This window comes from Arvicola amphibius, chromosome X, assembly GCF_903992535.2.
Source record: "Arvicola amphibius chromosome X, mArvAmp1.2, whole genome shotgun sequence".
In the NCBI taxonomy this organism is placed as follows: Eukaryota; Metazoa; Chordata; class Mammalia; order Rodentia; family Cricetidae; genus Arvicola; species Arvicola amphibius.
Genome location: NC_052065.1, coordinates 112,588,537 through 112,613,114, shown reverse-complemented (window position 1 = coordinate 112,613,114; position 24,578 = coordinate 112,588,537). Strand labels below are relative to the sequence as shown.

Here is a 24,578-nt window from a genome sequence, read left to right as displayed (position 1 = left end):
GTTTCCTCTGTGTTACTTTGAAACCTGTCCTGGAACTAGCTCTTGTAAGCCATGCTGGCCTTGAACTCACAGAGATCCACCTGCCTCTAAATATTCTTTCTTAATTTGAGACTATTTTAAGTATTTCAGTAGCTAAGAAAGAGTTCTCAAACTCAAAGTTTTGGTTTGTATTACAAATTAGTAGAGGACAATCTTAGGGGAAAGAAAAGAAAGAAAATATCAAAAGTATAAAATATATGTTTTTGTTATATCTGTCTTTTGAATCATCCAGAAATGGGGCAAGTTAACATAGCATGTAAACTGTTTTCCTCAGGAAATCTAAGGACTGAATTTTATTGATTAAAGAAATTGCTATGAATTACTACAATGTTGGCATTAACTATAAAGTATAGTTTACATATTCAACCAATTTTAAACAGAAAGCTAACTAATGACAATTATAGGGACAAAAGGAAAACAAGATTTATTCTTGTTTAAATTAGTTTACTAATATCTGTCACCTTTTATCCTGAGAAAGGTAAAAATATAAGGAAAAGATCTCATAGTATCCATCTTGCTAGAACACACTGTTACAATGCACCATCTAATTCTTACCTAATTATTTTCCTCCTTCTGGCCATACTTCTATTACTGATAAAACTTGCTGTTTGTGAAGAAAAGAAGAAAACATTGCTAGAACTAATACTCTTTCAGTGTGCCTTCAGAATCTAACAATGCATTAATCCTGTAACACTGGCCTGAAGGAGCCACTTGCTGTCTTAAAACAATGAATACCAAAACACAGGCAAACCCCTTAGATGTGGTTGCTCTTTCGGCTTTATTAATTTAAGCCAAATGATAGGGGAATTTATATGGTGTGCACCTGTCAAGAGCAGAGTCTCTGCTAATGCAGTTTCCACTGACCAGGAGAACCTCCCTGAGGATATGGTTGAACTTCAACTTGTTGTTGAACAGACGAGTAGCACAAATATGACACCAAGGACTCAGTTTCTATTAAGACAATCCCTCCAGAAATCCAGACGTTTGGCATATCACTCTGCACATGTTCAAACCTGAAGCTGGAGGAAGACGATGTCTATTCAGTAAACAGGGCCAAATAATTATCCTAAATCTCTTGTCTCCACCCAACACATTACAACACAGTTGAAAATACATTTTATGCTACATAAAACATTTCAACTATCTACAAAAGAGAAAACAAACATGAACTATAAAATCTACAAGGAGTAAAACCAATATTTCTGTTCAATGTTTACAATGAATTAAATGTTCTGTACTGTAGCTGACGCTGGCATAGCAGCCTTGACCAGCATCAAGGCAAAGCTGGAGCTAAGCAGCACTGAAGCTGGGTCTGGAAAGTGAAGTAGGGCCTTCACTTTCTGATATACCTGCTGCATTCCTACAGTACACTGGTACTGGAACTAAGGACACCTGGTTTTGGCAGTTCAGTCCTGTTGAAAACACTTGTTTCCAATCCAAGTCATGTAAAATGTATTTGACAAATCCCACCACATAATGATAGAAACACTGAAAAGCATTGTTTGGGCTGCACAGGCACACGTACGAAAAGACTGTACAACAACTGTGACTAATTCTAGATTCCAGAATAATCAAAATATTACCTGAAATTCTATGATTTTATAGCTCAATGTCCAATCGATCACAATGAGTCAGAATTTAACGATTCCATTGCAATACAAAGACTTTAAAGAGCTACAGCAACAAAACCCAAGATTTAATGCCAGTCAAACAAGTCTAAGAACAAATATTGGTACCTGATCCAGTAATCTAACTTATTTTTTTTTATAAATTGGAGGGTTAAATTTTATGCTAAACTTAAACATAATTCTGTGTACAGAAAAGGTTTTAGAGTATAAAGCACTGATTAAAAACAACATAGTAACCAAGATGTTTTCTTTTTTGGGGCCAAATGAGTCAGTGAATTGTGACCTAAAAGTTAAAAGGTAAACAACTTACAGACTCCCCAAGTGAGTCTTTTCCATATCAAACATTGTTTCTCTCCATGTATATTCTGTTAATATGTGGTAGTAATGTATTAATAAAGGAAAGCAAGCTGGGACCAATTTAATAATATTTCCTGGTACCAGTCCAAATAGTCTAGCTCTTCAAACATATCATTCCATACGACCCATGCATACTACCAGTAAATAGCATTCACCATTGTAAGATCACAGTATTTTCTAATTTTCCTTTCTAAACCAGGCCAAATAGATAAATGAATTCTTAATGGAAGAACAACGTTCATTAAAAATTTTGTATTACTTTGTATCTGAGCTTCTGGCTAGTAAGAATTAATAAAATATGGGCATGTATTTCATATATGACATCTCTAAAAAGGGCAAACCACCTACAAAAGGAAATACATTATTTTCATCTGAACAGGGAAATAAAGCAAAAATACTATAAACATTAATTACTATCATTCATTGTAACTTAGCGATCTTTGCAGGGTTTTGTTTTGTATATACTCAAGTTGCTTTTGGTATACATTTAATCATTTCTCATTAGCTAAGATGCTTAAAATCAGGAAGCCATCCTGTTTTCTCAAATAATTGGAAGGAGCTCCACTAATTGTCGCCTTCCATTAGTTCGTGCTTTTGCTAAGTACAGCATCTGAAAAACCTAACATAGCTGCTGTCTTTTCCCAAGCACGACCTACGTGACTTCACTTCACCAAAGGAAAAAGGAGTTTACAATCCAAACCAGTAAAATAATTCCAAAACACACATGGAGGCTCATGAAAAATGATCTAAAAATGATTCTGAACGGTCCTCATTTCTTTCCTTGCTTTCTAGGGAAGCAGTTCGGGTCCCGGGGAGGCAGGCACATACTTCCTCAGCAGCCGTGTCTTTCCAAGGAGCTGGCCACTGTGTGGCTAGCTGAGTTTCTCGAGAAACTACGTTTAAAAATGGCAACTCACAACAGCCTTCTAAACACACGTTTCCCCTAAAGCAAGAAGGATTTCCACATTCTGACTGCTAAAAAGATTTTGAAGGGAACTATCAGAGTTCAAACACCGCTAATAAGCAAAAGATTTCCTTCACTCATCCCTCCTCTAGAAGAAAAGGATTCTGAACAATACTTCCAAAGAACACTTCATCGTATCTCCTGGATTTTGTTTTTAAGCTACAGTTTAAAGATTTAAAGTATTTTTTAGTTCCAGAGAAGTGCAGTTTCAATGCACTTCTCTAGCTATTTAATTAAAATACATTTCCAGAACAGCTGTTTATAGAACACTCTTTTCAACCTCTGAATGTAGAGAAACTGCCATAGAAGCAAGGGCCACCCAAATTTGAACTTATCACAACTTCAATGAAAACTGAGAAAGATGTAATATCACTCATTCATTAATATTTATACAGAACTAGAAAGTAAAAGTCTTGGCTGAAAGACTCATTTGATGAACTATGAATGTTTCAAATTCATCCAAAATAATACACAAAACATTTTCATACTTAGCATATCACAAACATCAAACACAGCAGATTTTAAGCCATCACACAAAAGAAATCACAGTATTTCAGATACATAAAAATCTCAAATATCGCATGCTAAGCATTTGTTTCCTTATACAATCCCTTGGCTATACCTGCACAGCAATGATTAGATTTGCATTTGTAACACTTTAAGTAAAAACAAACTCTAGAAAACAAAAACAATGGTAATGTGTGCATGCCAGAATCTTTAAATGCAAGCAAGCTTGAGGGTGGTTTTTTGTTTGTTTGTTTTTGTTTCTTTCTCTTTTTTTGTTTCTCAATCTTGTCAGTTGGGGGATGGTGCTATTTGCAATCCCCCTCCCACGTTTTACCACACGGCAGATTCATGAATGAAATCCCACTTTAACATCCTATTTTCTCTCACTTACATGTATGCTGAAGAAAGTGGAGTTGACCTGGATGTTTTAAGCACAGGAACTGAGAATTTCCAGATAGCAGGAGAGCTCGTTTTCCATTTCAAAGGCATGTTGTCACCACGGTACTACAATAACAGTAAACAGCGTTTCCATAACAGACTACCAACTAGGACTTCCATTCCACCGTGTACTGACACGGCAGCCGCGGAGAACAAGCGAAAGATTTTGCCAGTACCCCTAAACCGACGCTTCCAGTCTCTACAATAGGACTGAAAGGTACCTCCTTTAAAATCCTCCTGTCCCCCAAAGCAGTAAGATGATTCTATCCTTCCAACTCACAATAGTGCCACCTCGTTAGGAAAGTGTTGACTGCAGTGTGTGTGTGTGCCCTATACTGTGCATAGTACACAATGCAGCTTTACTTAATAAAAGCAGCTATGGTGCTTTAAAAAAGCTTGCAATACCATTGTTCTACCTTAACAGGGATACTGCAGCATTGTGCTATGTTCTGCACCTATTAACCTGATTTCTGACCAATAGTAGCAGGAAAAAAAATAGATGGGTTCCATATAAGAATGAAGCAACATACCTACTCAGAATACATTTGTCATCCTCTGAACATTCTTCTTTTGAGCTGCAACAATACAAATGGGATATAAACCTCAGCATAGCCTTAGGCCAGAGCTAATAGAGATCAGTGAGTAAGTTCAGCAGCCTGCTTTCCTTCTGTGCAAGCTCTGACCACACAATACAAGAATGCCATTATGGGAAAAACCCGGTTAAAAAAAATGCCAGGTCCTCTGTTTTCCAGTTAGAAGAAAGCAAAATGTCAGAGCAAATATAAACTGCTGAAGAACTCTGCACACTCTTCTAGTAGCTTCTGATTCAAGTTGCACTCCTTTCCCTATTTTTATTTCCAAGCCGGGATAAGCAAAACCTCATACATCTACAACATGCTGTGGTAACACGAATATCTCTCTGGCTTCTGCAGCAGAGAAGTACAGAATAGCGCGCTCTTAATAGCAGTCCTCGGAGGGCACGCTATCAACAATCTAATTCAATACTGCCCTCCCCTTCTTCCCCTTTTCTCCTCCCGCTCACCCCCCCTTACTCCTCCTCCTCCCCCAAACAGCTCACAAATTGTCTAGCGGAAAGACCGACACTGCTGGCCAAGCAGGTGTCCAGCAGGGACCACTCCACAGCTCAGCAGCGGTCCAGTAACCTCTTGGGATTAACGAGTGTCAAAGAGGTTCCCAAAATTAAAGCTGCTGTAAAAGCAGCTTGAGGTGTTCCATGAAAGCAATGTCAAATAAAGGGTTCATCTGCATTGTTCTAAAATACTGCCTGAAAACAGTGTGGTAAATAATCCCAAAGTGATTGGGTATTTTGCGCTTTTAGTGAAAGCAGCAAAATAAATTCGCCAATTTTCTATGCAATTTTCAAAGGTAAAACTAGGTTAAATTAAATTAATACTATGTGAGACTCCTTTTTTACAAGCTGCAAAATATTACTTCTCACATGAGCAAGTTGTTGTCTCTAAATATCTACCTTCCCATCACCCATTTCTACTAAAAATAAAATTATCTTGTCTCTAACAATGCATACTTACTGAACGCAGACCACCAATAACATAAAAGTCACTACCTTTTAAAAACAATAACCACAACAACAAAGAGCTCATATTTATTCTTATACTCACTTCCCAACAATGAACAATAAATTTATACCTCCAGCCCAAAATTTTGACTTTCAGAGATTCTTTCTAAATTGCCCCTGGTTTCTAAGGACCAAGACTAAGTCCTTTAAACAGATTTTTCTTTTGCATAAAAACAAACAAACAAAAAAACTACAGATGAATTTTTCTATAATAAAAAACTATTTCCAAAAATCCTAAACACATCATCTAACACACCAGAAATACAGCATAAAATCAACTAGAATAATCACAACTCCTTTTTAAAATTTAGTTTGTTATAGAAGCAAAATCCATTTTCTATGACGTATAAATACAGACATAGAAGCGGTATTTACATGTACATTAGTATCTGGAAAGACAAGGTTTATTTTGAAGAACTGACCAGTAATCCACAAACCTTATAAATATTAAATTAACATCAGCCATCAATACCTTCTGTGTAAATTTTATTCTATAACACATTAACTACTTCTCAAAAAAAGCCAGAAAATTATGTTTCCAACTTCTTTTAGAACTCAACACAAAACTCTCTCAGAGAAATCTTTAAATGAATCAAAGAAAAGAATATTCATCAACATCTTAGCAGCCAAAACATACTTGATTTTTAAAAAATTCACAAACACAAATATATCCTAGTCAGTATCTCACGTTGGAAGATTTTAAGGTATCTAGCAAAAAGGCCTCAGAAACAGCAATGGCAAGTTGTTAGAAAGTGAGAAAAGAGGAAGTACATGAAAAAATATACACAGACAAGCATGCATAGGGACACATATACATGTATGCATCTGCCTTGGAATGCCTCATTCCAAAATGAGTTTCTAACAAATTTTCAAAATCTGAAGCACGTGCAGACATTTCAAAACATTAAACAAAAGTAGCAATATATTAGCTGTATGTAGTTAAGAAAAGTATATTTTAGAAAGGCGATTTGGGATTTTATGCTTATGACAATTCTACAAAGCAATAATTGCAAATGTGATTTCACCTTCTGAGAACAGTTACTCCCAGAATTGTACCAAACCACTTTTTCTAGTAGTTATCTGCCTAGAAAGACACCTTAAGGTTGCCAAACAGAAAATAGGGTGAGAGTTTTACAGCTTTCTAAAGTATACAGTTCATGATCACTTTCTTACAAATCTCCTCCAGGTATCATTCTACTCTCAATAATCAACTGACTAAGAGAAAAACCTAGCAAACAAACAGACACTGTTGTCTAATATTACTAAGATTCAGCAAAGCACTACTTTAATACTGAGATTCATAAATGTTCCTCAGTCCTATCATAGGAAGCCTTAATTTCATTTACAGAACACTTGAATGTTATTATATAGCACTGTATAAGATAGAAGGACAATGTATCTAAAGGATATTCCAAGTATTTTATGAACATTAATTACTTAAGTAACTATGAAATGTGCATCTCAGAGACAAAATAGCCAGAAGACAATGATGGTTCTTGGTCAAGGCCATAGACAGAAAGAACATTCTTGACAACTCCTACAACACAGAATTCTATGGCTAAGAAAGCAGGAAAAGATTTTTTTGTTTGTCTGTTTGCTTTTTCTCTGTGTAGCTTTGGAGCCTGTTCCAGAACTCACTCTGTAGACCAGGCTCACCTGTGTCTGCCTCACGACTGCTGGAATTAAAAGAATGAGCTACCATTGCCCGGCTGAAAAAGATGATTTTTAGAACTGGTAGATTCCCTAGAAACCATCTTTTCCAGTATTCTCATTGCAGATATTAAAAAATCTGAACTCAGAGAAGTTGATTAATCTAGTTTCATAGTGCTGAGTAGTAAAAATTGTTCTCAATCTCCTAGTCCAGGACTACTTCTGTAGTGTTCCTAAACTATTTTCATTCATAATATCCATTAGATTCATGCTTCTATTCGAAGTGAGCCACATCCTATAATGATCTCAATATATCCTAAAGAAACAAGGACAACTAAGAGGTATTTAATCCTCCTGTTGGATGTCCACTGGAGGACAGAGATGGAACGGAATCACCCAAAGGGAAAGGTATATTATATACAGAACCACATCTGAAACTTTAAGTCTAGAACATGGAGAAAAATGGTCAGGTGGAAAATAACCTAAGTACAACTGAAGGCAGTCTTAGTATAGGACAACAGAGACAATACAGATAATCTTCTTGATTCTTATTCTTAGTATAAATATTCCTAAATAACTTATGGACATGCAAATTTTCTTACTGACTACCACGGGCTGTCGTATGAGTTCATCAAACAAATTCACTGATACTTAGGTGCATAATTTTTCTATTTCTTGGTAGGCCTAAGAACACCTCTTTTCCTACCAATTTCTGTTTAACCTTGTGGAAGTTACAGCTAATGACTAATAACAGTAGACACTGTATACTAAGTTACATACTTCATTTATGTATGTAAATGTATGTAGATGGCAACCAAATCTGAAATCTGGCCAAGTAAGAAAAAAACGCAACAATGTGAACAACACATTTCTCTAGGGAAATAACGCTTCACATGTGTAGTTATATACATGTATGCAAAAATCTTTCACACAGTAAGAGTATATGGACTTGTGTATCTTCTTAGTTTGTTTCCATAAACTTGAATACAAAATATGCAATATATTTCTTCATAGATAACTCACCAATACAGCCTTGTTATAATCCATCTCAAATGTTGCTCACAGATTGCTACATTGTAATATTCTACTTTGAAAATTTCCCTACCAGAACTACATAGATACATATGGTCTGACAACATATCTATAGAGACATGAACAATTACAGCTATGGCCACTTCTGACATAGAACCACTGTCTTATGTTCATATTCATATGCAAGTACAGAAAAATCCCTACTCCATGGTAGCATAAGTAATATTAAGGGCAGGATTCTTTAATAGCTCCAGTGGCTGAGAGGAATACGTTATGCAGTGGTAGAACAGTAATATAAACAGCCAGTGGACTAAACACTGGAGAACGCACCAGGCAGTGGTGGCGCACACCTTTAATCCCAGCTCTCGGGAGGCAGAGGCGGGCGGATCTCTGAGTTAGAGGCCAATCTGGTCTTCACTGCAAGTTCCAGAACACCCAAGGCTACTTGTCTTGGAGAAAAAAACTTGTCTTGAAAAAAATAATGACACGCAACATACGGAACCGAAGATGAAGAAAGAAATTTGTTGGCAAGAGAGGTAATGGCTGGCAGGGGAATGGAAAGAACGTCCTGATTTTCACAGAAAACATTTCTAGTTGGAAGTCCTACTTGATTGCCATTTACATACTTTTCCTAATTAATTGCTAGGATATATCAAAGAAGCCACAGGTTTAGGACAGGAGTAGGAGTGGGTGGAAGAAGATACCCAGGGACTATATTAAGCAAAGAAGAAAGTTCCAGTTGTTGAAGATCCAAAGGACCCAGAGATTCTGACTGTACTCACTCTGCTGCTAAAGCTAAAAATGATTCATGTTGAATGGTAAGCTCCGAAGTCCTTGCCTTCCCTGCTGCCTACCTTCTGGTAGTGTCTACATTATAGCTTTCTTTTTTTTCTACCCTTCAGTATTTGAAAGTATTCCCATCTGTTCAGAATTGCTTTAATCCCAAACTAGAATGTCTGTATTTACTAGGGCGAGTAGTAGTAGAAAGAAATGATAAAAGGAGGTCACTGAGGTGTGCTCTGGAAAATATACCTTGGGCGCCAGTCTCTCCCCTGCTCTTAGACACTGTGATGTAAGCAGTGCCTATCAGATGCTCCCAGCACCCTGAGAGTCTACCTTGCCTTCGATGTACAGGATTCAGCTGACCTTGAACTAAAACCTCTGAGAGGAAACGGTTGATGAAAAGTTGACCAGCTCAGATACCATCTGGATAAAAGTAGCACATGTTAAATAAAATCACCCATGATATATACTTATGGAACTAAAATAATCGATTTAAAAAGCTGTGTTGTCACCTTAAATAATAATTATTTATCTGGATAAATACCTCTCAGCAACTTTTTAAAGATATCCTTAAAAAAAATTACTTTGAGAGAAATAAAACATTACGCTTCAAAGCTTATCCAAAATAAAAACCATTTGAAAATGCACAGCGTGGGATAGGGTGTGGCTCTGTAAGAGAACATTAGCATGCTTGAGTAGATGGGTTTAATAATTAAAATAAAAATCCACAGTAAATTTGAATGAACAATTAAGAATATGGCTATGTTAAATAAAAGTATGTGCACTTTTGATGTTGTAGGACTTTGTTTTTATTTTGGTAACTTTATATAGAAGCAGAACCAACAAAGTTGAGTGGAAAAAAAATACAGCAATCTTTATATTTGTACCATCTGGGTAAAAGTAAAATAATTTATAATAATGATTACTTATGATGGTTGGAAAATTTCAATAATAAGCACAATGTATACCAAACATAAAGTGTGCTAATTAAAGAAAGCCAACACTTTCTAGATTCTATATTAGAAATAGCTAGTCATTTATAAAGACTTTCAAATAGTAGATTTCCTTCAACATTCCAATTTTAATTAATAAACTACTATTACTCCTTTGAACAAGAAATACCTAAATGCAAAGATTCCCATGAAAAAAATTGGTGTTTGGGTTAAAACTGAGATAGGAAGATTATCTGATTATTTCATCTCTTCCTCTCCCTGTTTATTAATCCGGGATATAGAGCAACTACAACATTTTGGGGGGTGGCCAGCAGGAAATCCTTTCCAAGTAAGCTGATTCCAATGAGTCATTAAAGTTATAAAATACTATATTAAGTTGCAATAAAAGTGCTATGGTTTTCTATTACTCTTTTCTAAATTTATTCATTAAAACTTTAAATTTCCTATACATATATTGACTGAAACTACTCCTGTCAAAAACGGAAAGTTCACCTGGCAGTGGTGGCACACGCCTTTAATCCCAGAACTCAGTAGACAGAGGCAGGTGGGTCTTTGGGTTCAAGGCCTGTCCGGTCTATAAAGTTCCAGGGCAGCCAGAGATACACAGAGAAACCCTTTCTCGAAAAACAAAAACAAACAAGGGAAACGTTCATTTGTGTACGGGGGCATATGCCTCTCTAGTCCTAGACCTTGGGCATTGGAGACAGGAGGATTTGAGGCTAGCTGGGCTAGAGTAACAAGACCAGGTCTCTAATAAATAAATAAATAAAAGATTTAATTGTATAAAAAAAGAGAAAAAATCTTCAACAACAACTCCATCTCAAACCTGAACCCAATGACCCATTGCCATAACATGAATCCCAACATTTCCCATTATTTGCCTTGTATGGAAAGTCCTGAAGACTTAGTAACTTAGTCAAGACCTCTATTTTTGTGAATATTTCTAGAGTCTTCTCGTATTCTAATTTAGAACTCTTCTCTTTTGTGATTTTGAGCACTCCAAAACAGGTAAAAGATACCAAAAAAGTACTGAAATATGACAAATATATGGTGTTTGGTCTAAATTATAGAGGCAGGTTTAGACACTACATAATTTATTTCTTGTCCTTTATCATGTCATGTTCCATTATTCATTAAATGCAATTTTGAGTAAAAATAGAATACACCCTCTAAGTTGACCCTACATTTAAGCTAAATGCAATCTAAATTTTGGTTTTCTACTTGCATGTCTAAGTTTGTCTATAGCCACTAATACATTCAGAACTACTTAATATCTTCAAAGTGTGTGTCTAAAATAATTGTTTATTCCCCACAGCATTCTGAAGCTATGGACGACTTCACCGAAGCACATTTTCTTATTGGCTAGAGGCTAGCAGTCACGATTCCTTCTTCAGTTTAATCTAAGTTAGATACTGCTGAACGTTTTTATCAGTCATCCACTAAAGGGTTTGAGCAATTTAAGTTCCCATGAAATTGCAACATATTAAAACCAAATATTTATGCTTGGAGGTTTCCAGAGATACAATTTTTCATGATTCAGATTTGTAAAGTATAAAAAAATGTGTAAACAACAAAACTTGAAGAAGTAACCAGGCTGATCTTAAACTGCTCCTGCAGAAGACAGGGAAAACATTAGCAAATTTATTTGTCAAGACTATTCATTCATGTCAAATAAATGCATCTTTCCACCATGGCCTCTTTAATATATTAGTCACTGTGCATAGTGTCATATAAAGGCTTTATAAATCACAAATATCAAAATCAATAATTTACTGTTTAGTCAAAACCCCCTCGAGAGAATCAGCATGATGAATTAGTTGTCATGAGTAAGCACGGAAAACTTTGCTAAATGTTTCAAATACACAGAAGAGCACACGTGACCAGACTGCACAGCGTTCTCAGTCTCATCCGACACATCCAAAGGAGGAGGAATACAGGGATGTTGTGAACCGCACAGTAGTCTAGACAGCCTACTTTTTAGGACATTCTTTAAAAATAGTTTCAAATTAAAAATCTGGCACAATTTAGCTATTAAAATACCAAAACTTAAAATAATTAAAATACCAAAACTTATTTTTCATCTCTTAGTGACATTTTCCTCTGCCTTTTACCTTCTTTAAGTTTAAAACAGAGACACACACCTTTCTAAAATACCTCAGTCTTCAAAAGTCACAAAAGCCACGGTGATACACTTCAGGCATAGACACAGAAATGTGCACGAATGCTGCCTTTCATTCCTCACCCTTGTCTGCCCCTCGTCCCGACTGTCTTAGCTGATATGCTTTGACATAAAGCACAGATTCTGCTGAGAGAAAGATGTTCTTCCCTTGGCTCTTCAAGAGTCAATAGTGAAGCACAGCAAACTTTTATACCTTTAAGGCAAACGCTCTCAAACATTAGTGTTTGAAGAATCACCTGGGGTGAATAAAATGTCAAAGTCTGGGGGCGGGGACTCATACTCTGCATTTTAAACAAGTACTCAGACACATTATCACACCAGGTCTACTAGGCTTGGGGAAAGGCTGCCTTAAAATCAAGGTAACTAACCCCTGCCCAAGATAAGCAAGCCACAGTAATATTCAGGTTCCTCTCCATCAATAGCACATTGCATTGCTGCTCACCACTGTCAAACCAGTATCCACAGCCCTTATCATGCCCCCCCCCCCTCCACATTCAAGAGCCTCTCAGGTCAGGGAGAGTCTGAGAGCAAGATGCCCAGATGACAGAGGCAGACAGACAGATGCACAGTGGCAAAAAGTGTGAAGTACAGGAACTAGAAACAGTGGGAGTTAGACTGATTATGTAATCCGGTTTCAAAGTTATCCACTGGTTTTAAACTTCGTCCATTAGCAAAATTGGACAGAACAAGAGACCCGTGGACTGGCTGCAGCTCTGACACTAATTAGCTTAATGACCTCAAGTGCTATTTTTCTTTTCTGTAAATTAGCGAAAGATGCTGCTTCCCTTGTTTATCCCACAGCAATGATAAGAAAGCCACATGAACTTAGGTTTGTGAACTGAAACTGGACAATACAAAGCCCAACACAGTGATGCAAATATTATTAGCACAGTTCTTAATCAACATACCCTAGACATCAATGGAAGTTTAATTGATAACTCAATGTCTTCAAATACCTCAGGGTCTCCTATTAAATAAATTCTTATCAGAAAAAAAAAACAGGTACAGAAAAATGTAGACCCTTAGACATACCCTGAAGTTGATTTTTTGAATATATCCTTGAAATCGGCTTGTTTTAAAGACAATTGCCTCCGTCTCCTGAAAGTGGAGTGCGAAAAAAAAAAAATCTGGTTAATTGTGACTTTATTGTATTTGGTTTAAAATTTTCAATGCACAACCTGAAAATATTTAATGTAATTTAGTGGGCCATATTTGTAAAATCTAAACACTTAAGGCCATAGAGAACATTTTACCACTATAGAAATTAGTTTTACAAAATGTAACAGAAAATCCTAAGATTCAATTTGTTTTTAGAAGCTTTCTTAATATTTCAGAAACTATAAAATTCAGATTGGCATTAAGTACTACATTGATTTGCAGCTGATCTACAAGGCCAAGCTAATCAATTTAGCATAGAAGGAAACAGTTTTTTTTTTTCCGTAGATATACCTCAGCCTTTGGAATGATTTGTCAGTTTTTTTAGCTTTTTACACTTAAAGGTCAGCTCTTTTCTGATACACTGCTTTGTCATAAAGACCAGAAAGCAAATGACAGACATTCTAATCATTCAGAGAACATATGGCTCATGTTCTTCTAGGTTAATTTACTACCTTTTTTCTTATTTCTATACTGCTTATAATTAATAAAAACAGGTAAATAGATATACAATCCCCTGTACAGTAAATTTCGGGGATTTTTTTTTTGGTCAAGTTTTCTAATATAGCCAGCTCCTTTGGGATACACACATGCACGCACACACACACACGCACACACACACACACACGCACGCGCGCGCACACACACACACACGCACGCGCGCGCGCACATACACACACACACACACACACACACACGTATACCTATACATCTCAACATTGGACAGATATTCTTCTGGTACTGCCTCAGGAATGCAGTTTTAAAAATAGAGACCACTACCAGAAACACTGCAGTGTATGGTGCTGACAGTCAACTCTCCTTAAAAAAATGACAATTTGCTGGCAGATGTGTGAGGCACTCCAACACAATGCATAATTTATTTGCATTTATTGCATTGATGTTGCTATCAGTTTATACAAAACAAACATTAGTCTTACCTAATATTTTCCTCAAAATAAGCCATCTCTGATCTTTTTTTCTGGATCATTTTAACAAGCATTAGTGCATTATTAAAGTCATAACTAGATCAAAGTCTAGAGAATCTTTAGAAAGACCATGACAAAGACATTATCCAAATATTCTCTTAAGTCAAAGGGCTCTCTACAAAAAATGACGGCTGTAGAGAACTTTATTTCTTTGTGAAAATGACATATTAAAGACAGCATCTCTTTAATGGCAATACTATTTCAAAGCTTACTTTGAAAATGCTATACACAAAAATATTATGGTTAAATAATAAAAAGGTATAATAGGTTAAATTTACATTTGTCATTACTTCTTATTAAGCCTTGCCAAGCAAATGCCAATTCTTTTACTCCTATGCATATAATATACTAAAATATCTTTAAATACAGGTTATTTTATATTCTTATTAATATTATTCCTTTTCTTTGTGTATATAAGAACAATCTGGTGTGCCACCTTCTGGTGACGAAGTGAAATTATCTATCTCTACATAAGTCACTATTCTTTATTTTAACTTTTAAAAATACATATTTCTCAACCTGCATTACATTTATGCTATATAAATAAATCCATTCCACAGTCTGAAGTAAAGTAAAAATTCCTTAGAGGTTTTGTAAAAAGAAATCAAGCTGTACACACGCACCCTATGATTTTTACATGGTTACCAATATGTCTCCTGAATTCTACAATACATATAAAATTGATTTTTATATACCGTTACACAGCCACATCTCAAAATAACAGGCTTGCCATTTTAATGAATAAGTAAGAGTAGTAAATAAAGAAAAAGAAAGATTTCTTACCAGTAAGCCCATTTTTCTCTTAAGGTTTGAACTCTCATCATTTGTCATGTTCTTGTGGATCCCTCTCTCATCAAATTCTCTGGAGTTTTAAAGTTAAGAGCTGTGATGCACAGCTAGGCTCTGCTACTACACAGTAGCGCACCCTAGTGCATCTGCCTGGTATCACACTTCAGCTGTGGCTCCCAGAAACAGAAACAAGCCTTGCAAATACAAAAGTCCAAGTCCTGCACACCTTGCCTTGATAATGCTGCAAACCTTGCCTTGATAAAAAAATCAGAGTTGGTGTGGTCGAACTATTTATATTTCACATCTAATCTCCTGATCAGAAATGAAACTGAGAACTGAGTGAATCCAGAGCTTAGAAAGCTGAACAGGAAGAAAACGCTCATCGCCCAGCAGAGGCAGGGGAGATGCCTGCACCAGGAGCTCTGCCTCAGACAAAACATGTTTACCTCCAAATAAGCTTATTTCTGTCAGGATCACTGTTCATTATTTGTAACATGGTCTTAAATCTTTATTATCTTTCCTACTTCCCTCCATACCACAGATAGTATTAAATCCTAGCCGGTCATTAAATACTGTATTTTTTCTCTTACATCAATTTTCCAGGAATCGACCTCCTATTGGTTTGTCTAAACAAACAAGCTACTTCAAAAGAAACGCATGTAACTGTTTTCCCTGCATCTCCCATTTTAATGCTTCAATCATAGCATTTCTAGATCACTCTTTTAAATAAAGCTACATATGATAAAATTTTAGTATCCAGTGAGTACTCAAAATTCATTTACTCTTGGAATTACCTGTGTTATATACTATGCGTACTGATACTGATAGACGAGTGAACGAGAGAGACAGTTTTTTTTTTTTTTTAATCTCAAGAAGCTCCTGACTGAGGGAGGGAATCAGACAGAAAAACATGGTGAAGAAGCATTCGTGGCACAGAACCAGGGTGCCAGAGCAGAGCAGAATGCAAACCGTGCTGCAACTAAAGGCTAAATACTGACTTACAGCTGGCGATGGCTGAGTGGCCGCAAAGAAGGTGGCAGCATTAAGGGACGTGGATTTTAAGGCATACAAAAGACAATGCATGACAGTGAACAGATTCGCATTTTATCCTTTGTGTTATGAGAAACCATTTGTTGAGTGAGTGGATGGATCAACAGCAGAATTAATCAGGCAGTAAGTGCAGCAAGGATCCACTACACAGTGGCTGCCTGGCTCTTTCAGCTCACTGCTGTAGCAGCCCAGAAACAGCAGGCTGTCGTTCCCTCCGTCAGAACCAGTTTTCTTTGTTCTTTCTTGCTTTTGCTCCACAGGTCCTCCTGGCATGCATTTTTACCCCTCCATCTCCTTTTCTGAGAGAAACCCATCCTTGTAGATTTACCCTAAATTGTACTCTTTTCTGTAATACCGTCCCATTTTTCTTAAGAGGGGCTTGCGTTATTCTAATGTTTAGCATACAATACATAAGAAATCACTTTGATCCTATGTTCATTACATAAAACAGAATTGATCAAAAGGGTGACAGTAAGGGCAGAAGGCAGAGAATGGGGCCGCGTGAGCTCAAGAAACCCACTTTTCCAGATTTCGAAGTACACACCACTTCTAATAACTTCCTAAACCATGCTCAAACCTCCAAGGAGAATGTAAGAATGGTGGGGGAGATGGGCCCTGGTAGACAGAAGCTTCACTTTATTGCTAGGTATGTCGTACCTCCGGCTCCAAAATTGCAGAGGACAGATGAAAGATGCCAACAGAATAGCTGAAAGATGGACAAGTGACCTTTAGAAAACAGCTGTTAAGCTGGGGGAAACTGAGACTATGTTTTGTCACTAGCAGTAAAGCAGAAGTATTCACCTTGAAGGCATTCAATAAACTAAAGGAATTCATGAGGAGCACAGAAAGAGATGGGAAACAGGGTGAATTATTTGAGCCCGCTTCAATATCTTCAGGGACGGGCTGTTAAAGGAGAACACCTACGTGTAAGAAGAAAGCGGTAGTTTTTAAAGGGTTAACTGTTTTGCTAGGAGATTAATAGAGAAAGCGGTGTCCTTAGGCGTGTGAATATCAGAACTATCACTCTATGGAATCACATCTCATTATGCACAATGTCGAATTCTCAGTAAGGATTCGAGCTTTGTTTCCGCCTGTGTATGGATGCACGATATCTTAAGATTTATCCAAGGATGCAAAAGCCACGATGTTTTCATTTATGTCACCAATGAAAATGTCTTTTCATCATAATTATTGCTTTCATGTTCAAATGAATAAAGAGGAAGAGGCTAATAATTTCAAAAAGTAGCTAATAATTGAAAGTGTATGCTCTCTGACTTAAGATTTCCAAGATTAAGAGTTGTCTATATAACCTCGTTTATGGAGAGCTTTATACTAATTTTTAAGAAAAAAATTAAATACAGAAGAAAATACAGAGGGTATGTAACTTTGGAAATGTGCCACATCTTCTCAAGTAATCTTCAAGAAGGACTAGTAGTTAGGAGGACATAAAAATTGCTTAATTTGTCTCCAGAATAATGTTTTAAAACTGCACATTAATGATATCAGGGATTGAAAACGAACTAAATCAGACCATTCACCCGGTTAGTATAAGAGAAAACAGAGAAGCTATCCTAGTATTTTCTTTAGACTGGACAGGAAAAACAGATCAAGTTTACATTATCATTTCATTAGAATAGATACTTTATTGAAATTCTTCTAGCTAGATAATTTCAAGGTTGTAAAGGGAATAGGGGAGAGGGGTGATTACAAAAAACTACCAATGAAAGCCCATTAGTAAGTATCAGATATCTGTGATTAGTTGTAACAAGTGTCTACTTGGCTTACTATAATTCTCTCCAATTTCAAATTAAATATCATCTTCTTATCACATTCATGACAGCTTTCTGGCTGCTGAGATGTAAGATAGCTCAGAACTTGGTTGAGGTAGGTTGTTTATAGAGCTTTCTGTCTTTAAAGTCTATGTATGGCATTTTTGGAAAATCATTGGTATAAAGAAGGGTTAGTCAAGGAGCTGACGGCCGACAACCAGGGAGCCTGCACCTAGGTCCTGACTGACCTACGTCCTCTGTGCCCATATTACAGCTGTGTAGCTTGATCTTCTTGTAGGACTCCTAACAGTGAGAATAGGAGCTGTTTGGAACCCTATTAATGTTTTAGATTAAAAGAAATGATTCATATTCCTATAGCTCCCAAGTTCATACTACAGGAGAATTACCAGATTTCAGTAGTATTGGCATTCAATACTATGGAGCAAAAGAAAGGGAATGGCTAAGAAGGCTTTTACTGCTACTGATAACTTGTCTGTGGATTAGGAGAAAAATGGGAAAGGAAGCAAAGACTAGGGTTTTATAACATCCCAATCCTAAAGAACAAAATCTGAAATGTCTTAGATATCCTCAGAATAGGTTGCAACTCAGGGCAGTAGGGATGGCTCAGTGGTTAGGAGTAATAGAACATTAGGAGTGATTGCAGAGAACCAGGTTCAGTTTCCTGAGCGAACCTAGTGACTCACAACTATCTGTAACTTCAGTTCCGGAGGGAGAGATGCTCTCTTCTCTCCTCCATCAATAAACAGGCACATACATGGTGCACATACATTAAGTGAAACATTCCTATGCGTTGAATAGGTCAATAAATCTCTTTGTTAAAAAAAAAATAGTATGGATTCTGCAATCTTTTCTCCCCTTCTTCTAAAGGATTTCCAAAACTCTGCCTAATACTTGGCTGTGGGTCTGCATCTGTTTCCACCAGTTGGCCTCTCAATCTAGTCAAATGTGCTGGCCAGGGGTCAAGGACACCACAGGGAAACTCACAGAATCAACTAACATGGGCTCATAGGGGCTCACAGAGGCTGAACTGACAACCAGGGAGCCTGCACGGGACTGACCTAGGTCTGCTGTATATATGTCACAGTTGTGTAGTTTGGTCTTCTTGTGGGACTCCTAACAATGGGAGCAGGGGCTGTCTCTGAGTCTTTTATTGGCTTTTGGGACCCTACTTCTCATGCTCGGTCACCTTGTACACACCCTCAATACGTGGGGAGGTGCTTAGTCTCACTGCAACTTAATATGCCATGGCTGGCTGATGGCATGAGAGACCTGCCCTTTCTTAAACAGAAGTAGAAGAGGAGTAGATTGGGGTGCAGTGGAAACAAAGGGGGACAGGACAGATGAACTGGGAGGAGAGGAGGGAGGGAAAACTGTGGCTGGAATGTAAAATAAATTTATTAAAAAACAGGAAAGAACAAAATTCATAGCATATAACTGACTACACAGCAATACAACAGATGGAAATTCACACTACTTAACCAATATTAATTATTCAAAGTTGACCATGAAACATACATATTTTACTAACATAAAGAAAGAACCTAAAAGGGGTTAGAATATATGTGCTAGGATATTGGTTAAGTTTAAATTTTTATCATTTTATTTATTTATAGTTTATGTCTGAGTGTTTTGCACGTACACCTGCAGGCCAGAAGAGGGCATCAGATCGCATTATAGACGGTTATGAACCACTATGTGGTTGCTGGGAATTGAACTCAGGTCCTCTGGAAGAACAGCCAGTGCTCTTAACCGCTGAGCCATCTCTCCAGCCCCATTATCATTTTAATTTGAAAAATAAAAAATAAACTAACTGAACTCCCCAAACACAAGCTCAAACCTTTTAGATTAGTAAACAAATAAAAACATCCCCATCTGTCAATTACTTGTCAATCTGATTTTCCTATCTAGATACGAAGGTATTTAGTTGTGTTAAGTACCAGCTTAATCTCAACCAGAAAAAAAATTCTCGTATTTTATTATACTTCTTAATTCGTAAGTATCCCATTTTCATTTTCATGTTAACCTGGTCCTCCAGAGGGCAAAGTTCTCACCATTCTACCAGTGAGAAAACAATGTCGTTAAATGATTCAGCTGGGTTACAGCTGCTGAGATAAACAAAAAACGAGAATCCGGCCTCTGACATCTAATTCAGTGTTTATGAGGGACACACACACACATGCACACACGTGGGCGTGCACCCATACATACACAGGGTTGTTTATTTTAAGGAAAACTGCAAACTACAAATACTAAGCACACTCTCCTCCCTAAGTTTTCACGTAGTGATGGGGAGGAACAGGGAGTAACTCGTGAAAGTTACACTATACCACCAAAAAAAACCCAAAAAACAAAAAACAAAAAAGGAAGTTGCAGAAGTGTCCATCTATACCTGTGCCAGAAATATCTTCCCAATGTCAATTTGAGGGTTCCTTTCACCTATAAAGCAGCAATATTTTGGCATACATTTTAAACATCCCATATTCTATTGTGCCCATATTAGTTTCATAGATGATTCCATTTGCAATCCCGTGCTCCCTGTCAACCAAAGAAACGTCTAGCCATCCTTAAGTATTCATGAATACCCCTTTCATGAAACCCTCCCACAATCCCTTAACCAGATGCCAGGTTCTAGTCTCCTGAGGAATATATCTCCTATCTCTTTGGATTAGAGCTGCTTGTTTCTTTTCCCTCCCCATCTTTCTACACACACACACACACACACACACACATACACACCAAATCCTACTCATATAAGGTTAGATTTTATGTTTTTATAATCCCTAAATCAGTGCCTCACAAATATCAACTCGATAAAAACGATTAAATTTTATAAAAATCATGGCAGCAGAGGTAGGTTCTTCTTTTCTTTCTAATCTTAATTTTTAATAGTTAAATAATAAGAAATCATTAAAGGGATTTTATCCTCCCCAAACTAAAATATGAGTCACAAGCCGCAAACAAAAGACTATACCAGCAAGCAGCACACTGAAAGTGGTTCTGTTCGATGCTTGCATGATAGACCCTGTGACTGGCAGCATACTCCGCACAGCATCTAAATAACTGGGGAAGAGATGGATGTGGGGGTGACTCACTAAATGACTAATGAACTGTATTGAGAAAAGGAAACGCTTAGCTAGAATAAAAGCAGTGCTCGTTGTCAATTTTCCAAGTAAAGGCAAAACTGGTAAAGCTGAGAGAGGGAAGAAATGTGTTTCATAGGCTTGTCACCACCTAATCTAGTGAATGCTGAAAAAATGAAGCCGTGCCTCCTAAAGCTAGTCATTTCCACAGACTAGTAATTAAAAATGATAGAAGTCTATTCTGTGGATTGCTAGATTCTATTAAATTCTTATTTCAATCAGTGTTGATGAAAGAACACATTTTGAAATCCAATATTGGCAATCAATGCTCCACTAGATGGAGCAAAATTATTAAACAGTAGGTTCAATCAAGCAAGCTGCTGCACATTGCCAATACCCAGTAACACAAATGGTATGGAGGGCAGTCGAGAGGAAACTATACAAGCAAACGAGAGGCTGGGAGCAGGAAGGAGACTAGCAGAATGATGGGAAGAAGGAGTGAAGCAGTGGGGGAATGGGGCGGATACAGTCAAAGCACATCATATACTCAAAGGACTCTGTCTTAATGCAACCCAACAGCATGCACAATTAATACATCCCAATAAACAAAACACGATTAAGTAGAGAACTGAAACCCAGGAAGGCATAATGCTAACATGACCTCAATCTTCAAAATAGAGGAATACATAATTTTCATTAAAGATCTAAGAAACCTTATCCAATTAGAAGCTTATTTAGGTTTACGAATGATCTCTGTTCTTTAGCTCCACACTTCCTTGTCTCTTCTTTCACACAGACTGGCAGGGAACAAATATCAAGGACATCAACACAGTGAACAATATAAAAATGAAATACAACTGGATTTCCCCCAGAGAAAGAGCCTGTTTGCAAACTGGATCACCATGGAGTACCGGCAGTGAGGGCGGAAGCTGCAGGAGCTATGTGGGCTAACTGATGCGGATCATTAGCCACTATCTCCAGGGTGTCTTGGGAAATGGCTGGGAGCCCTGTTGGCTTTCACTAAGAAGAAGAAAAAAATGTAGTCTTATAATGTGATCTTTGGATTTTGCTAACATTGGACTCAAATTTGAGGACAGAAATTGAGCCTGGTTGAGAGTATAAGAAGCAGAAAGGCTGTTAGGAATCCAAGCCTAAAGAAAGAGCAGACCAGGAGCCACACAGAACAATCAGCCAGCCAGGAATGCAGACACTACCAATTAAAGGAAGAAGGTCCCGGACAATGAAATACAGAAGCCAAGATGGGACCCTGCATTAACAAGTCACAAGCCAAGGCTGAGGTTAAAACACCCCACCGCTTTTAATCTTCAGGAGCCTCTTTTCCTTTTTAATTTTATTTAAATAACCTTTTTCATTTATTTTACATACCAACCAGCTTCCCATCCCTCATTCACTCTTCTGCCATCTCAATTCAGAAAGGGGCAGGCCCTACCATGGCCTTGCACAAAGCATGGCACATCAAGTTGCGGCAAAATCAAGTTCCTCCCCTTAAGTTGAGGCAGGGCCAGGTAATCCAGCATGGGGAACAGGTAACCAAAAGCCAGCTAAGCACCAGGGAGAGGTCCTGGTCCCACTGTTAGAAGTCTTCCTAAGAGACCAAGCTACATGATTGTAGGAGCCTCTTTTTCAATGCAATTCTATTTCCCAGTACAACTACTTAACACCATCACCTTGCCCAGAACTGCCATGTAGCCATGAGGAAAAAAATGACACAACCTCACGCATATAGCAAGTCTGCGCACGAGAATATACAGGACCAATGTAAGCGGGGAGGCCAAGAAGGGAAATTAAGGGATGGTTTTAAGCAAGGAGTGTGCAGTCTCAAAATAGCTTCTGCTGTTGTGAAACTCCCTCTTATCTCCAATCTCGCTTCCTCCTGCCCCATTGTTTGCTCTGTAGCACTACCAGAAATTACAGCGGTTGCAGGTTCATGTGAGCTAACCAGAAGCCTGCTGAGATTATAATAACTCTAGCTTCGAGATGAGGGGGCTATCTGATATTCACACTTGAGTGTGGACTAGTTCTTCAAAGAGCAAAGAGCTTTTGCCCTGAGGGACTGAAGCTGGCTGTACTAGAAGAAAAACTTTTGTGACCCTGGCAATATTAGGTAGGGTGCGATTTCATGAATGTAAGCAGCACAAAGGGACTTTGGAAAGTAGTAGGAATCCAGGAAATGGGGCTCAGTGGATAAAGACCCTTGCAGCCTTGAACCCTGATAACCTAAGTTCCATCTCTGGGAACTGACTCCCAGTTATTTTCATTTGACCTCCACAAGTGTGCCATGGCGCTCACACATGCCTACACAGATAAGCATATTTATATATTTAGAAATATACACGTATATACACACATGTGCAACAACAGTTATAGAAAAAGAAGCCATGAATGTGAACTAGAGCAAGGACGTAGTATATCTGACAATGTAGAGGGAAGACAAGGATAGAAAGTATGTTGTAGAACAGGAAAACTGGATGTTCAAAAGGTCATACAAAAACAACAAAGCTCAACTTCCTCCACAACTCTGGCTTCTGGTCCAAAGTCAAGCACATCTTTCCTGATGTTGTTTCTACGTGGCTCTGAGTCTCAGGCTAGTACTGTCCAAGGGGGCACCTTGACTACGCACGCAGATTAACTATAGTAATTGTAGTTACTGCATCTGGGATACACATTTCACCATCACAGATGTGATATGCAATGGTTAAAAAACTGATTGGCAAGTAAACTTTGAGAAAAATTCCAAAAAAAAAATCTCTTGCAAAGATTGTGGATGACCTCCTCTTTTCATAGAAGTTTGGTCTTTTCCTGAGTTTCAAATATTCAAATCTGGTTATTCTAAAGGTAACCAAATGCCCTTTTATAAACTCCTCCAGCACTCACCATGCATGTGTAGCTGCTTCTCCTCATGTGTGCTCATTTCAGCATTCGAAACAAAGACTGTAAGCCAAGCACCTACAGGCAGAGGTCATTCATTCAACTACTTAAGCATTTAATAAGCATCTACTTTGTACCAGGGGCTGTGTTTAGGCTGCCACATCGACACAATAAATTCAGGTCCCCACTTTCAATGTGAGAATGGTCTAAGGGACATGAGATGTGAAGTCAATGCAGTAGTCTCCAGCTGGAATGAATGAGCAAACCACAGATAGCCTTAACTGTACTAGAGCAGGAAATCTGAGAACGCTGGACAGAGATGACATCGGAGCTGAGTATTTATAAACACGCAAGAGCACGTAAAGTATCAAGTCAGAAGGGAACAGAGAGGGAGGAGGATACAACACTAGTTAGGGCACAATTCCAACTGGGACCAAATCAGGTCTAAATAAGATAGCAGTATTGGAAGACCGTCAAAGAGATTTTTATGGAACAGAATATACAAGTCTCATTAGCAAATGTTTATCACTTACTATGTGCCAAAGAATATTAAAATTGTTTCACCTACTTGATCACTGAATTTACTATATTTTTAACAATGTAAATTTTGATAATATCCTTTCCAAAATATAAAACAAAGCAATATGGCTACTGTTACACAGTATATAAATACTGGACCTAGAATTCGGAACAAAGCAGTCTAGCTCCAAAA

General features: G+C 37.6%; 1 protein-coding gene across 6 annotated transcripts in view; it reads right to left on the bottom strand.

Annotated features, from left to right (window-relative positions):
- The window catches only part of Klhl13 (kelch like family member 13), a 168,355-nt gene that overhangs the window by 60,680 nt on the left and 83,097 nt on the right, over positions 1-24,578 (bottom strand). For 3 of the 6 annotated variants that reach the window (XM_038316433.1, XM_038316432.1, XM_038316434.1), the window contains one exon: positions 13,160-13,225. The exons of the other annotated variants lie outside the window; for them this stretch is intronic. In XM_038316433.1, the coding sequence (XP_038172361.1) occupies positions 13,160-13,225 (66 nt within the window). The remainder of the gene's footprint in view (positions 1-13,159; positions 13,226-24,578) is intronic. 6 annotated transcript variants of the gene reach the window in all.